We start from the raw sequence: 17429 nt of genomic DNA, 5'->3' as shown, positions 1-17429 counted from the left end.
AACTCCTGCGGCCCCGCGATGCCACAATCCTTTTACTGCGCAGGAGGACTTCAAGGGAAGTGCGTTACGTTACACCATTTGCTGGCGCGTAAAGCGCGCGCAATGAGTAAAGCCTGCTTCATCCCCCACCCCCCGCGCAGAAATGGGAGATGGGGTATTTTAAGAACTTTCACCTCGAGAAAGACGAGTGTCGGTGGGGCACCACGACGAGCCATCTTCAAAGCGTTGTGTTCGGTGGCTGTAAGACCACCGTCGGAGGCAGCAGCCCGAACAAACGCCTGAACCGTCGAGAGCCAGGGACGACATGGGGCTTTAAATTTCGGTGTTTATTCATGCTAATCAGTTCGCGGAAGGCACGCGACGTGGCGTTGCAAGGTAATAGGTGCCCTATTGGGTATATCGTAGCTTGCCCTCCTCCGCTCACTCGGTCTGTGACGCAGATGAGGTGATAATTTTGCGCTCCAATGGGTTGTTGCGATCCCGGCGAAGACTATTGGGGTTACATTTTTTCAACGGGAAGTGGAGAGGTTTGCTAAAGAGCCAGCACGAAATGGCAATTCCAAATGACAAGACAAATGTACCCGTCCGCTTTTATTGCTTTGTTGGTGGGGGATGCTGGCGTTTCGGGCGAAGTAATCGAAACCGATGAATTCGATGCGCAACAGTATCGTCACGTGCGAGAAGCGTTAACATTGCTGGAGAAGCTCAACTTTTCATAATTATCACTTCTAAAGGTAGCAAAAAAAAGGCACAAACCTGCACAACATCATTTATCTGCAAGAACTCATCTCGATGACAGTCATTTTCCGAGAACTACCCCCGGCTTTTCCGGTACACCTGGTACACATAATATCCGTCCACTTAGCCCGTTCCCTCGCGAAACTCTCTTCTTCAATCGATCACTCACCCCCCACCCACCCAACAACAACTCCCACTTAACGCCATTAGCGTCACCGATACACACCGGACGGCCGGGCGCACTGGTACGCCACTCTGTACCACAAAGGGCACCGGGAGACCGATCACACAAACTGTTCATGAATTGATCTCATCAAAATGGTCCACAACAAAAGAGTGGCCGTGAGGGGGAAGTGGGAAGCAGGGAAAATAAATGATAATTCCCAGGGCCCAAATGTCCGCCCTACCCATCCAGCATCCGCGCTTCCCAGCAAGTGCCCGGGAGTCAAGTCTTGTATATTAAACATCCGTTTAATTTCCTGCTGTTTCATTCAATTATATCCTGCTGGTTTCGGTAGGAGTGTGGTAGGACACCATCCTTTCACTGTATCCCTTCAATCCCTGCTCGTGCTCTCTCTCTCTCTCTCTCTCTCTCTCTCTCTGACCCCATCTCTCTCTCTCTCTCTTTCAGTTTGTGAGTGGGTTTTTGGGATTTATCATCATCCTCGCCGTCGTGGTTGTCCTGATCCTCGTCGCCACTGCACGCTATAAATATGACTAATAATTCACTTTCCCTTTCTGGTACACACCCACACACACACACACACACACACACACACGTCTAGTCCCTTCCTTTATCTGGGTGCTTATCACCCCTTTCACGGCACCCCGTAACCAGTGCGTCCCACTGCTGTGTGTATGCTAAGAGATTAGGAGGCGTTAGATTAGGTGGCCGCCGGCCTAAACTGTCTCCCACTGTCGGTGTCGGAGGGGAAGGGAGGCCACCGAAAATATAAAAAAAAGTTAAATGCTCTCAACTAGCCCTTGCTCACGCACCTCATAATCCTTTCCTTCGCGTGAACGGCCGGCACCGGGAAAATGGCATAGCCCCGAAGCCGTTGTTCGACAAAACATCAACATCCCGCTGGAACGCTCCCGCGCGCGTCATCACGTGGTGCGGCACGTGTCGCACACAGTGCCGCGCCGTGGCGGCTTGACTTCTCCCATCCTGAGGCTCATCCCGAGGAGTGTGTGTGTGTGTGTGTGCGTTACGGTACAGTTTTCTGGGGGCAGCTTTATGTTTTATTGGTAGATTAAAGGAAAATATTTTGCTGCGGCAAAATAGTGTGCACTGTTTGGCTCTCCCTCCAACACATCCAATCGGAGCCAAATAACATCGGAGAGAAGTGGGAAATTTAGCTAGTTTCCTTTAAATAGCTCACCAAAGGTAGAAAAAAAACGGCCTCTGGGAGAGAGAGAAGAAAAAACCCCTAAGCCGAAACGCTAACATCACTTCCGTGTAACCTTTATCGTGTGCAGCACAAAGGCACCCAAATGGGCCTGCAGAGAAGTGAACAATTGAAAGTTTTAAAAACGAAATAACCAAAACACACGTGCACTCAATAATACCGACACGTGGCAGCGTTGAGCAGGAGCACTGGGAGGCACGGGAGCAACATAGCAGCACGAAGTAGGCTGGGTATAGGATTTCAATTGGAATCGAAAGAGGAATCCAGTTGGTCTGTACGAGCAGCTCGAAGTAAGTGAAGTCTAATGAGAGATACATGGGAAGCCAATCAGTGAGTGAGTTGAGTGACTTGTCTTACTAATCGAATAATTCTAGAGCACTGTTTTGCACCGGGGACAAGGTGTTGTAATTTTACCACAAAAGGGGTAATCGAATGACAGCGAATGATTGTGGTCAGTTGTTGCCAGCAATCGGTGGATTCCACTGACAGCCTGCATTTAATCAACCAATTCCGAAGACCCTGCGCACACAGGTCACCTGTCCTGTCCGCCGGGCGGCCCGGAGCCTTTAATAAGTGTCAAGTGAACGCCTCTGCGCCGCGCTGTAATGACGTTCCATTTGTTTCGCTGCAATCGCATATCAATCGTGCCAGACTGCTAAACCCATCATCAGTGAAGGTCACTTTATTGAAGGGTTGACTTCAATTCGATCACTGTTTCATTCGGAGCCTCTTCTCACGATCCCGAACAGTTTGGAAACCTGTTTCGGAATCTGGGAGCGATCGGAGCGGACTGATAAGCCCGTCGGAGCCCATTCAGCCCATCCCGGGCCGAGGAGCGAAGGGGTGGAAAGCAATTAACCCAGCGACGGAGCAGAAGATTAGGATCGAAAATTCAGCTGTCGAAGTTTCGGGGGATGCGATCCGTGCGATTCGATTAACGAACGGTTCCCATTCCTGGGCTGAGCGCAACGTTTGGCCACCCCACAACGCTCCCGGGCGAAAGCCGCTTATCGGAAGGTCCGAAAAAATGTGCGAGTGGGCCGAAGGGCGAGAAGCCGCAACACAGACAGGAACAGACAACAACAGACAACAAAACCGTGGTAATAATCGATTTGATTGAATCACAGCTCCCGGACATCACTCCGCAAGCTCCGTTAGCAATTATTAATATCAGTTGTCGATTCGTTTTGTTTTGGGAACCCTGTTTGTGAGTGTATTTCAGCAATGCGAAAGATTGATTTGGGGCTCAAGCTTGGCAGTGCGGGTCATAATTTGCCTTTTACGCCGACCTTATTCCGGTAGCGGTTTAAGAGGCAAGCTGCTCCACCACATGATGACTTTCCTCTTTTAAGCGTACTAAATTCTCATTTCACTCTTTTGCAGATCGACGGATTTCTGTTCCTGCCAACCCAACAACCACCCTGGGTAGTGTTGTGTGTGTGTGTGTGTGAACTGCAAACAAATGTGCTGGGAGTGTGTGGGCTTTTTGCAACGCTTTCAAGTAGCAACATCATTAAACATTCCCATGAAAGATAATCGACTGACTGGAGATTATTAAAATTAATGACCAGGCAGTGACGGTAGCACGGTAGCCGAACCATTCATCAATTGAGGCCCGGGCCCAGGGCTGGAAGATTGAGACGTTTGCTCTAGATATTATTAATATTCGGTCCGTTTCGTTCCGTGAGCTCGATACACGGGATAAGCAAAAGCTAGAATATATTGAAGTACGCGTGACTGAGATTTCCGTACCATGGATAATAACTGGTTAAACACCTTAGAAGTGATTGAAAGCGGGTGCCTTACAGATCAGTAGTTCAGGGACAGCTCCTTCTTAAGAAACGCATGCTTTGATCTCCAAATGTCCTTGCTTTTGTAGTGTTCTTGGCACACTGAGTCACCTGTCGGATCTCTCCGGTCAACTGTCAAATTAGTGCGAAGCAAAGGCCCCATGCGGAAACAACAGCAGCCAAAAGCTGCAATCTCACCACAGAAACTCATCACCCAACCGAGTAGTTAGCACTTCAATCTGTCTTCTCCTGTGAGAGAGCACATTGCACCTTCCCTTAGATCAGTGGCCAGTATCAGCAGGGAGTCATCTTCAGTGTAGCAATGTGCATCCAGCAGCAGCAGCAGCAGCAGCAGGTTCAGGAAGGAAAATTTATCGTATCACAATCGCCACCCGAAGCGCAACGGCAAGTGTGATGGACGTCGAAATCCCTTCCCCCGCCCAGTGGGTCAGCTAATTTTTCCCCCTCCAAAAAAAAACCAACAAACCGTGTTAGGACTCCGACGATGGTGAAAAGACCTGCCTAGAAGTGTGCTCTCGAACAAAACACAACAGGGATGAGCGCGCTAGACACGCGCTTCTCGTATGCTGCGGGGTTTGTAAAGAGCACGACCCAGCAGCACGCATCAACAGGGCGCGTCAGTGCGCGTCAGAACGAGCCCTTCAACAAGAACCCACCGTTTCGGTGCACCGGGTTTGGGCGCAGTGGCACCTCAAGCAACAGAAGAAGAAGTAGTAGCAAAAACGCAAGTCACCGCGATGTTAAAAAGCAGGTAATTGATTGAAAACGCTTTCATTCCCATCGCCTTTGGTGGTTGAGGGAGTTCATTTACTTACCCACTTCCCCAATTCTACCGAATCACGATCACACATGGGCAGCTGGCATGGGTTGAACGCACAGTGGATGAAGCCCACTGTGACAACTTCTTCCATTAGCGGAAGGCTTAACGTCTGCGATGTAGCTCTCTCTCCGTGACAGGCCCACGCGTGAGCCTTCTGTGTGAGCCTTCTGCCTGTGGGCCTTTTTGTGGCGTTTTGGGCTTCAGTTCAGTTGGGCAACAAGAACCGACCCGCCACGCTGCCTGTGGGCTTCCACAGTTTGTTTACCGAAATCGATTCGTTCCTTGTGCGCGCGCTCTCTCTCTCTCTCTCTCTTTCGTCTGCATACTGGGGGCTGCTTCAGTTTTTGTGCCTCATCATTTCGATGACGTTTCCTTCGATATCACGAGTGGCTCGGTGAGTGGAGAGCTGCATGCCAGCGAGAAGCTGCCTGTCAATCGATGTGGCCTAACCTCACCAAATGCCACGCAGTGAGGGGGCATAGCATCGAAACTGGAGGTAGAGAGAAAAAAAAAACAGGACATGAGAAGGCTCTTACGGGGGTAGATGTTTAGAATGGTTGAAATGCTTACAAAGTAGTGACCCCATACAAAGTGTTTTGCCTTTTTTTCTGTTATTGTTTGTGGAGTGATACAATGGTGAACTGTGCAGCTTATACGAGATTCGAAGCGTTTAGCGAGATTTATACCTTTTGTAAAGGTGATTCGACGATTGGAGGGATCAAAGGACGTATCTCTTTCACTTAATCGCTCTGGTCGTACTTCACACAGGCAGATCCCAACATCCATTAGAGACACTCATCTCGTTACCTTTTGGGTCTTTCGTGCTTAACTAAGATCCTACGATGACCGTGGTAGGTGGTCTCTTGCTGCTCAGAAGAGTTTACTTGACTTTAACTCAACTTGCTGCCCAAACTAACAAATAGAATTTCAAATCCTTTCCAGTTAGGAACTCTGATTTTACTATTTTTGAACCGAGCATGCTACTCACAAATAAATCCAAGGCTCCCAAAAAGCGCTTCCGTTTTGGAGCGCGACGGCGAACATAACAAAGTATAAAACTGACTCCCGTTTTGCCCATCATCTTCGCTCTCCAACGGCGAACGGCGCACTCCACCGGCCTACGGTAGTGCGGCTGTACCCAAATTCAACGTCGATAACTTTGACTTTCCTTCAGTCCAAACCATCCCCATTTTCAGGTTGCCAAAAAGGCTCCCGCTGCCAGATGTCACCGAAAAACAAACCGTCGAGAACTACCGTTTTCTCCCTTCCCCAACAAAAATCGTGACTATCAGCTGCTTTGTGTCCAGTTCGCCCAAACTTCGCACAACGCTTCGTGTCGATTTATGAGCCGGTAGTCGAAAATTTATAATTTCGGCTGCCCTTTTGTTATCTATAAATAATCCGACCGTCCAGACCACAGGCAAGAACCCGAGCCAAATCCAAACTTCCGCTCGGGCCTCACAATGAAGGAGTCAAGAGCGTTGGGGCGCGCGCTCGCTTTCGAAGAAATCGTTGGCCGGTACATCCAACACCCCACAGGCACTACCAGGAATTTGGCCAATGCTCGATTTTGCGGAATTTCCTTGTATCGTTTCTCAATCGGTGCCGGGGACCCTCACGTACTGGAGGGCACAATTGCCGAACCAGTGGGGCCAAAGAAAGTCCACCGAAGGAGGCTTAAAGTTCCGATCTTTTGCGGAACGGTTTTTGCGATTTGTTGTGTTTTTATGAAGCTTTTTTTTGTCTTTTCTTTTCCGTTGATTTAGAGGCCAACAGTGGGACCTCTCTTTGCTGCAGTAGATATCGTGGTGAACCCACGCCAGAAGCAGTTTGTCTTGTCCAGTGTTTTATTATGTAGCGGATGCGGGGCTGTTTTTCTTACTTTGTTTCATTCACCGCTCGGGCTGGACCGTCCCAGAGGCTTGGAAAGGAGGGGGGGGGGGGGGGATTAAAACAATGCGCAATAGGCTTTGTCGCGGTGTCCTATATCACAAGTTTCTTGGTGGAGTTTGCTCCTGCCCCAGACGGCAAGCCGCAGTTTGATGCATTGTGAAGTGGGAGAGCACAGGCACAATATGACAATACGGTGCCCGCCAACAATTGTCCATTGAAGAGACGCCCAACTTTTATGTAGTCTTCGATGATACTGCTCTCTGGCCGAAGGGTTCTGGAAGCTCTCTGGAGTTAGGTTCTAACAATTTATCAAATCTCTGGCGCCCGGGAATTGACCCTTCCCCAGTAGAATGACTTCCGTGTTAGGTTTCCGCCAATTCCATCCCAAATGACACGAGCCATTTCCAGGCGTCTGTAACCTTTGCTTTAACCCCGCTCTGAACCCCTACAACATTTAAAACAATCCACCAACCCCGAAGGAAGGGAAGAGAAAATATTGGACATTCCAGTCCAACGGCTCTGGCCTCTGGTTTTGCAAAAGCTCCCAATCCTCGACGCCGCCCCGAAGGGACAAGTGGCCATGAATCAAAAATTATCAATTTGCTTGTCCACCTTTTCCGACCGCGTTGGCGCTTTCGAACCGAAGATCCGCTGGACACACTGGTCATCCCCGATGCCCTGAAGCGGACGAAACCAAGCAAAACGGAAACCACCAGCTCGCTCTCTCTCTCTCTCTCCTTAACCCCACACAAACACACATACCAATCCCACTTGGGTTGGTTCCTTTGAGGCCATAAAATTAAAGGATCGTTTATTGTTTTCCTCGCATTGCTTCGCGAGATCAACCCCCATCGGTGGGAGTGAGTGGGTGGGGGTAAGGATGATGATACGAAAGAACAAGAGCGTGTGTGTGTTTGTCCGTGCCAGCGGATCTCAAAACGGAGGTAGGAAATGAAATGAAATGAAATGTGTAATTTTAAATTACACCGTTTATGATTATTGTCTTGATAATGTTTCATGTTTTCTGCTCTGCGGTTCAAGTCACAACCACAGAACAGAAGACACCAACTCGTACCCATCTCGATTTTGGAGTTGTCTTTCTCAGCCTCTCTCTCTCTCGTGTGTGCAAAACCGGTGGCAGGCAGAAAAATGGCAAACTCATCGGCCCCGTTCTGGCTGTGCAAATAAGCTGTAGCGAGCGGTAGCTACAAAACCGAACGACATACGACATAAGCGAGCCTACGGGCGCACTGGACGAACAGAGGCAAGAGAGGCCTCCGTTCGATCCTTCATTCATGTTTCCGTTTTGGGCTCAGTTTCAAGGGTTGGTGGCCCTTGGAATGGTGGACCGTTAAAATCAAATCATGATTAAACTTTCAATTTAACAGCTACTGGCATATAATTTGGATGCTTTTCTGCACCATTCTCTTGAAGTTCACGGACAATGTCGACGGTAGCGTTAAGCTGGTAGGTAGTGTTTAAGGGAAAACGTGGATAATTAATATCTGCATTGACCTGAAATGTCAACTCCGTTGTTTCATGACTTTGAATTCAAAAGAAAAAGCGCAAAGGGAAGAGCATTGTTGATGTAGAGTTCGGTCGCCATCAGTTCAGCTATTTTGGATTTACGTTTCCAAAAAGTCAAACATTTCATATCGAACCAAAAAAACAGACACACACACACACACACACACACACACACAACACACACACACACACACACACACACACAACACACACACACACACACACACACACACACACCACACACACACACACACACACACACACACACACACACACACACACCCACACACACCACACACACACACCACCACAACACACACACACACACACACACACACACACACACACACACACACACACACACACACACACAAATGCTAGTGAAAGTGGCAATGTCCTCATCGAAATCTCATCCTGTCAAAGTTTTAATTGAATCTTCACACTTTGCCCGCCTGCGACTGGTGTGTATGGGCCCTGCCCCCCCTTACATGATCAACTTACAGGAGCTCTCCTTCCCCAATAAGGGTTCCTCCTGCTACCCCCTGCTATGCTGCTGGCGCTACAGAAATTCAATTTTTCAACAATTATTTCCCATTGAACCTGAGCCGGCCGGGGGAAGGAAAACTTTCAAATTCCGCTACAGCGCTCATTCATCCAACCCAAAGCCGCCAGGCGCGCTAGGGAAGGAGTAAGGGAAGCAGGGTCAAAGTGGCATTGGGTTGGCCGGTAGTATTCACCTGTTAAAAAGCAGGGCAAATTTAAATTGAATCCTATTCATACAGGGTTGCCGTTGGCCCTTGTTGCAAGCGACCGACGATAAGAGCGGCGGTTAGGACCAACCGAAAATTTCCATATGAATTCTATCCTTGCCGAACCATCTCTAACCGCGTAGAGTTAAGTGGAGCGGAGGCTAGAAAGAAACACACAGCTCAACCGTCGCAAAGCTGGGTGTGTACGTCCGAATAACAAATGGCCCAATGTTGTTTTGGAAGCGTGCAGGAGTACGCAACGCTAGCTTGAACCCCTTCTTCCTACGATTCACCACTCAAACCGAAGCAATTCAAAGTACACGCTTGGTTTGGTATGGAAAGATGAACGTGCCTTACTTCCCCAAAAGCGAGAAGGTTTCATCGGGTCGGGCTTTGAATGCCCGTGTTCGATGATGTGCTAATGGAATGTGACAGACGCAGGTGCGTTCGGTTGCCGAAATTAACCGAAAATCGGGGCTGAGAACGAGCGGCGTAACGCTTTCGGTGCCAAAGGACTCGCTGATCACTCGAACACACAGATAGGAACCCCGTCAGCTCAGAAGTGTCGAAACATTCCCAAAAACACTCCGCTATCGGCAGTCGTTTGCGTTGAGATTAAGCCGAACAAATCTCGCTCGTCGCATCGCAATTGCTAGTTTAAAGATTTACAGCACAGAAAACGATTGGAGCTTGTGTTGAACGCTACTACTATAGCCACTGCTACGCGAGCTGTCCGTTGGGTCCCATCCACCCTTAGCGCCAGCTCGCTTCGAATCGGCACGACGACCAGCGCGACGGTTTATCCCGTGTGCAATAATCGTAAAATTAAAAACAATTTTCATGTTCCAACTTTTATGAATTATTGCTCCGCCGCTCGGGCTCGTGTCGCGGCGGCCGCTCCACTTCCACTCCGGGCTCCTGGGTTCGCTCTTTCACTCAAAATCTTCCACGCAAGATTTACGGTGGGCAGAGAAAGAAATTGAACAACCGAGTTTGCAACTAAACGCATACACACACACACATAGCTGACTGGCCAATGGCATCTTTCTCTATCAAGATGGAGATGGAAAGCAGGGACTGGCCAGGGCGGACAACAAAAGTACACAACTTTGGCACAACTGGTTTGCTGGACAGAGGACGGGAGAGATTTCTTAACAACAAGCGAGGAGCAGAACGTTCGCTTTCCCCCTCGGGGGGAGGGTGAATAAAATGTGAAAAATTGCTTCACCAGCACGGCAAACACTCAGTGCTTAACCCGCTTCTCCCTAGGGGCAAATCGGTGGAGCTAAAGACAAAGCGCTGCATAAAGTAGAGGTTCGTCGTTTTGGCGTATTGATCAATGATGAGCTCGAGCAAAGTTCGGCGGAGAAGAAGATAGTTCGCGCTCCGCTCCATATTGCTTCTGGGACCAATTACGCTCGAAAGATAGTTAAGCGCGTTCTAAACACTCTTAACAATTAAACTAAAAACTATTCAACTTTTCTGTTTTGCATTTCAACTTTAATGTGAAGCAAATTTGTCAAGCGCGCGCGCGCACACTCTCTGTCAGGCCCCGAAAACCGAAAAGAAAACGCGCGTAGGTTGAACACACGCTGAAGTAATCGACAGCAACATCGCCCCAGCACCACCAGTGAATCGCACGGAAGCTGCGTAGCGTGGATGTAAGTTGTTTAATTTAAAATAACACCAACCACCAACCGCCCAACTCCCGGCATTGTCGGATGGTCTGCAACTAGGGATGATGACGCGCAAAAGGGAAAGCGAATTAGGCCGCCAAAACGGAACCACCGAAGATGGGTGATGATTGAGCCGATGAGCCCCAACGAGCTACCGGGTGCAGTGGGCAGTAGCGGGCAGCAGCAGCAAGCAAAAGCTGAATGGACGCAAAATGTGCAATGCAAAGCGCGACGCCGTGCAGCATCCAACGAAAGGGTGGAAAACGAAACGCAAAGGTGATCATCGGCGCGCACCGCATCGAGAACGCACCGACCGGCGAACGATCCATCTTGTCGAGCCAGCCAGCCAGCCAGCCGTCTGGAAGCTGCTTGAACAACGGGGCCCGGCAACGAACGAAAACGAAGAGAAAAAAAAAACGGAAGCCGTTTCACGATAACGTTTTTATTCATGTTTACCTCACATTGCATACATTAACCCGCTTCGATCGGATGCGAGTATATGGTGTGTAAGATCACGAACCGGTGAAGAACTCGAGGCAAACGAGCGGAGACGAACGAACGAAGCATATTTGTATCGATCAAGGCGCGAGGAGGGTTTTTGGGTCCCAATGGCCAATTGCAAGATGTTGTGATTTGCACCGCACAGGCACACTGCGCCTGTGAAGCTTCGTGGCCAAACTTTACCCCTGCAAGATCATACTCCTTTTTCCATTCTTTCTGAGGATCATTGAGGAAGGCGAACTTGCCCCGTTGTGCGATGCTACTGTGTTGATTCTGATCTGGTTGTTGGAAGCATTTTGTTGTTGCTGCCGATGCTGCGGCTGCTGCTGCTGCTGCTTCTCCGTAAACTTCATCACTCACGCGCCCATGATACTCTTACTCAAGGGGCCCATTCATATCCGCGGCGAGCATCTCGATCCACTCGAGAACACGGGAGCGTCGTAGCCAACAGTAGCGGAGGCAAAAACGGAAGCCCTTTTCGGAGGCGTGAGTGTTGTTTTTAATTCTGCAGCAAACGGTTCGCGGAACCGCTCGTGAATCGATCGATCAGTCAGTGGTGGAAGGTGGTGGGCGATCGAGCAGCGTAGCTCGAGTACGATCGGACAGTAACACACAGCCTGTTGGCTGCCCCTCGCTGCCCACTTAAGCGAGAGAAAATATGATCAATCAGAGCTCGGAAACAACGGGCACCAGCATCTGCCCCTCACTTAAACGTTTTACCAACCCTATTTAGTATGAATGAACGAAACTCCATTAAAAAGGCAGTATTTCCGAGGGATCTAGTTGAGCGTTGAACTTCACTAAACGTTCACTAGAGTGTGTGTTTGTGTGTGTGTGCGAGCATTTCAATCGCTAAATTCTCTTTCCCGTTCTTTAAATAAGCGCGCTAAAACTCCGTCCGCAAAACGATCGGAGCATTGATTTATTGGTTCGCGATTACAAAACCCCACAAGCCAGCTCGCCGCGAAACGACAGGTGATTTACGAACATTGGTGCCCGAGGGCTTGATGCTGGAACGCTCTCTTCCTCTCTGTCTCTCTCTCTCTCTCACACACACACACAAAACACCAAAGAGTGAATCTGATAACCGTGGCCGAATAACAAACCGTGCCCGAGATAAAACTATAAAATCAAAGTAAATGAATTTTACAGCAGTGCAAGAGGTGAACTCCAAAAAAAAAAAAAACAAGGCCATGTGAATGGCCACTGCAGTGCAAAAGTTTTATCAGTAAGGATGCGCTTCCCTCTTTCCCCGCTTTCGAAAAGAACTCAACCCCTCCAAAAAAGAACTCAAAACGAAGCTCGCTAGCATCAGGAGATCGAAAAAGAGATCCGAATGGAACGGGGTTGGAAGTGGCACCTCTTCGATGCATCAACGAACGTGAAGGGGCACACGAGAAAAGATGCTGTAGAATTTCAAGTGTGCCCAGTAGCATTCAAGCGCGTGTGTGTGTGTGTCGATATCCTCCAAGCCCGGCGGAGTGGCTATAAATTCTTCGTAAACGTCAGCTTTCCTTTACTTTGAAAGGTCTCCTCGCTCTCTCTCTCTCTCTCTCTCTTCGCTCTGCCTGCTTCGAAGAGTTCGAGTGGGTGAGCACAACCAAGAAGAACAAGCAAAAACGCTCTCAGACCACAGAACCACTTTAAAAAAAAAAAGCTCCACCGAAGGAAGCAGGTTGGAATTTCGATGGTAGAATAATTGCTAATTAAATACTTTATTAGCCGGTGCTTACTCTCGGGGAGGGTAGACTTCATATTTTATACCTTTCGAAGAAATGTACGCGTTTCTCGCGATGCTTTACGGTCACTGTAGAAAGTGTTAAAAATGTGTCCCCTTCCTAGCCCAATCGTTCCGATAAAAATCGATCAAATCCACTCCAATGCTTCGACTCAATAACCCCTTTTTTGCGCTCCACCTGCCAACTCACTCGGTCGTAGAGGTTGGAATTTAATTTACAACATTTTTTATACTCCTCCTTCCCCCATCTCCCTGGGCTGACAGCCATGCCAAACCTTCCAGAAACGGGCTTTTAGCAAGTGTTTTGAAATAGATTTGCACATTCTTTGGTACCCCTTTTCTTTTGGGTTTGGATCGAAATTCGGATGTTATTTACCGGCCACAACGTGCACATCCCTGGGGTAAGTGTGCGTGTGTGTGTGTGTGTGTGTGTCCACGGCACGGCAGAAAAAGAAAGGGACATTATGGAAATTTGCCGGAACAAAGTGTGCAGTCAATATTCCTTCCCGAGGACACACATGACCCGAGACGGCTGAAAAAAACGGCCTTTGCAAGACGAAGGAGTTTTTCTTTTCCGTATGGGGGGGTGGGGTTGGGATTGGTGTTCCGAATTCCTTACATCGTCAAGATGTTCGTCCCAAAACGTCCCAAGACACGCTTCGACATGTGAAGCAAAGTGAACAAGTTCGTCAGTTCGTTTGGATCTTTGGTGCTACTGCTGTTGTTGTTGTTGTTGTTGTTTGCCTGGACACGACAGCATTCCTTGCATCTTGAATGGTATGCGTATACCATACACTGGAGGACCAACACATTTTTCCACCATCCCCCCCACCCCGTGTCCTTTTGTGGGAGGGGGGGGGAGGAAGTGGGATGCACATCATCTACGCCTATCGCTGGAATTGGAACAACTTTGATTGAATGGAAATTGCTGTTTTGATGCCCGATGTCCGATGTCATTCGATGTCCACGTTGCATTAACAGACTCTCTCTCTCTCTCTCTGTAATTTCCGCCCCCCCCCCCCCGGACCATGGGGGTGGGTGGTCAACATGTCGCACCATTCGGCACAAACTGTCTTGGAGTGTTTCCCTTTGGGGGCCACAGTTCACATTGCGTGCGTCTTCATTCGCAATCCAAGTTGATCTGCACATCAACATTGTCGCTTGCCCATGTTACCCGGTTATGTTTATCGTACCCGCTGGAGACACTACGCAGGCAACCACACACACACACACACACACACACACACACACACACACACACACACACACACACACACACACACACACACACACACACACACACACACACACACACACGCGCGCGCAGAATGTCTCCTCATCGTGTATGTAAATGGAAAATGAAATTAAATTAATCATGCAACGTATTACAATTTAAATCCAACATCATTCCGGTACGCACACACACACACCCACACACAAGGACAATATTAGATGACGATTGTGCCTTATATAATGTTTATTATCGTGTCACTGGAAGGGGGAGCAGTATCCAGTCTCAAGGGATATCACAAACATATGTATCGCTCAATATTCGACCTCCTCCGACCTGCTTCCAGTTCCAGTTCCAACGTCTCAATTCCGACGAAATGAGCCTGGGTAAGACGACATGTCGTCGTTGTCGTGGTTGCCGTCTTGGGGACACACTTTCCTCGGGACGACACAGAGACCCAGGCCAGCGGTCCAACAGCACGCATTATACATATTCAAACAAAATAATTGCAAATATGTTTTGATTACAACTCGCAGTGGCGTGGTGCCGACCGTCCTGCTAATCCAGCCCTCCTCCCCCCATTTTCAAGCGTAATCTTTCCCTCCCGCTCTGCCCTCACAATTGTCTTGGAAAATGGACCTCCTTCAGCTGGACACAACGCACTCCGGACAACATATTTTAAACGCTTCACACAACGCACGGAGGCTGCCAGTGTCTTGAGGGGCTTCTCTGCTCCAGCACCACGATGCTAAGACGATAGCTAAAACTCCCAATTTTCCCAAGACAATCCACCCTGCCACCGATGAAGACGATTAGCTCGGAAGAAGCAGGCCGTCCTGACCGTTTTGGGCTCGGGGAGGGGAAGGAACTGGTGAAAAATGTCCTGTCGTAATAAAAGCTGGAGGCCGCCTCCAGCTAACCACAACAATAACGGGGCAATACACATTGCTACCAGATGGTACCGGGAGCTCGGTCCTTCCACCAACCAGCCAACCGACCGGGAAGCTCATTCTGTGGGGTTGCGCTTTTAATTAGTCCCCTTTTCAGGTCGAACCGTATATACCATCGGGCTAAAGATTGGAATTTGATTGTTGCGTTGCATGCCACTGCTGCTGTGGCGTCGTGTGCCAGAACCGGGCGGAATTACTGCTATTTATGATGCTAGACCAGCAATGGCGCGTGTGTGTGTGTGTGTTTGTGTGTTGTGACGATCCTTTAGACATAAGCAACCGTAGGACGACATTATCGGTACCATCTGTCGGCTTTTGTGGTGGTCGGCCGAGCCAATTGAAGTCGCACGAAGCGCGCTCTCTAAGGTGATGGGAAGGGGACGGGCGGGCTGTGTATGTGCGGGGTCTGGTATGGTAATTTGTGGGCCTACTTTTATCGGTTCTACTGCAGTTGTTAGGACATTCTTCAGGGCCCAAAACTTAAAGGTGTGAACTGGATCGTTACGAAGGCGCGAGTTGGGTTGGGTTGGGTTTGGTGGATGGCAATTTCGGTACAAAATGATTGCCTTTCATCGTCGAACGATTGATTCGGCCGTTAATTATTGACATTTAAACATACACACGTCAAACAACAAACGAAAGATTTGGAGCGACAAAAAAGAAAAAAAACTAAGAAAATGGCCCCATAAAAGAACGGAAAGTTGCGGGCTCTTCCCCAATTCCCTCCACATAAATAAGAAGGGTAATTGCAATGAGTTGAAATAATAATCAAACCCCTTAATTAAACGAAAATCGATCCGCCACCAGATTGTCGAAAGTCGGGCGGCGTCCATCGGTCTGCCCTGGCTGGGTTTCGTTTTGTTTTAGTTTTGCTTCCTTTTTTTTTTTTTTTGGTTTCCCGGGGAGGATACTCAACCATCTCGTGCGGTACAACGCAATCGACCGACGCGATGCGATGATGACGCAGGGCTGAGATGGGCGTCTCCATGCCGGAATGGGTTTGCCCGCAATTCGTGCAACCGTGGTGGTATCGGTTGCCTTTATTATTTGCGTACGCACTATCGCACAATCTGGCTTTCGGTTGGGTGCGTATTTTTTTTTTTTTTGGAAACTGGGGGGGAAAGAAATCAAATTGTTGACCCCCAAAACACCAGAAATGCGAAGAAAGGGCTTGATATTACGCAGAATGAAAGGGTGTGCAAAGCAGAGAGAATACTTATTGGGTTGGTTGTTTCGTAGACCTTCTTGAGTTTGTGAGGAAAGTTATCCTGTTTTCAGATTTCATTTTAAGCACAGATTAAAGGTAGCAATTTTCCATTGTTTGAAATCATCAAAATGACAATAATTGATGTTGATCACTCTTATCTATTTGAGAATGGAGTTACCTTGTTCATGCGATTTTCAAAATGTTAAAGTTAAAGCCGTGCCGGTCTGGTGGTACAGTCGTCAACCCGTATGACGTAACAACATGCCCGTCATGGGTTCAAGTCCCGAATAAACCGTGCCCCCGTACGTAGGACTGCCAATCCTGCTATGGTAACAATAAGTCACTGAAAGCCAAGCTCACTTTCACTAGTAAGTACAGACAGGCCTTGACCGACAGCGCTTGTTGTTCAAGCTGTGGGTTCAAGCCCCGAATGGACCGTGCCGCCATACGTAGGACTTACTATCCTGCTACGGAGGGGAAATGAATAAGTCACTGAAAGCCAATCCAAGCCAAGCCACTTGTGGTACAGGCAGGTCTTGACCGACAACGGTTGTTCAGCCAAAGAAGAAGAAGAAGAAGAAGAAGAAGAAGAAGAAGAAGAAGAAGAAGAAGAAGAAGAAAAAGAAGAAGAAGAAGAAGAAGAAGAAGGAGAAGGAGGAGAAGAATAAGAAGAAGAAGAAGAATAGGAAAAAGAAAATTTAAAGGGTTTGATGTCATTTTTTATACAAACTAAGCAAAAATAATGCATGTTTAATGAAGGCAACGGAATGCTATAATCTCTTCCAAAGAAGCGCATAGTTTAAAATTTTACTATTTTTATAAATTATTCCTCAATTCTTTAGGTCCAATGGCATAAAACTTGCGAGAATCATACGCGATTATTCAGATCATTCGATTTAATGTTAATTAGTTATTATACTTTGTGGTAATTCACTATGATTCGAATGAAAAGTAACCAAAAACTGGAGGAATAACAATTTTTAATGTTGTTGATTTATCTTTTTTGCACTAATATTGGCTTGTATTTGACTTCTTTCAGGTCACAGCCCTGTAGTGAGATAAAGGGATTTCGATCTTCTACCAAACTTTCCCAGTTTTGTTAGAAAATGATATGATTTGTGAATTTGTGTCCACAAATGTGTGTATATTAAAAAAAACAATTCCCATGCTTTTTCTTTG

The 17429-nt window shown here is 48.1% G+C and overlaps 1 protein-coding gene across 2 annotated transcripts in view; it reads left to right on the top strand.

The window, feature by feature from the left end:
* The first annotated feature begins 4405 nt into the window (after positions 1-4405).
* LOC121594049 overlaps positions 4406-17429 on the top strand; it is a 42252-nt gene continuing 29228 nt past the window's right edge. The window contains exons 1-2 of one of the 2 annotated variants that reach the window (XM_041916928.1): positions 4406-4709; positions 5953-6444. In XM_041916928.1, the coding sequence (XP_041772862.1) occupies positions 4494-4709; positions 5953-6063 (327 nt within the window). In that variant the 5' untranslated portion in view covers positions 4406-4493 and the 3' untranslated portion in view covers positions 6064-6444. Of the gene's footprint in view, positions 4710-5952; positions 6445-17429 lie in introns of those variants that run through there. The other variant, XM_041916927.1, reaches the window with a different exon arrangement.

This window comes from Anopheles merus, chromosome 2L (assembly GCF_017562075.2).
Source record: "Anopheles merus strain MAF chromosome 2L, AmerM5.1, whole genome shotgun sequence".
Classification (NCBI taxonomy): domain Eukaryota; kingdom Metazoa; phylum Arthropoda; class Insecta; order Diptera; family Culicidae; genus Anopheles; species Anopheles merus.
This window is presented reverse-complemented; position numbering and strand designations above follow the sequence as displayed.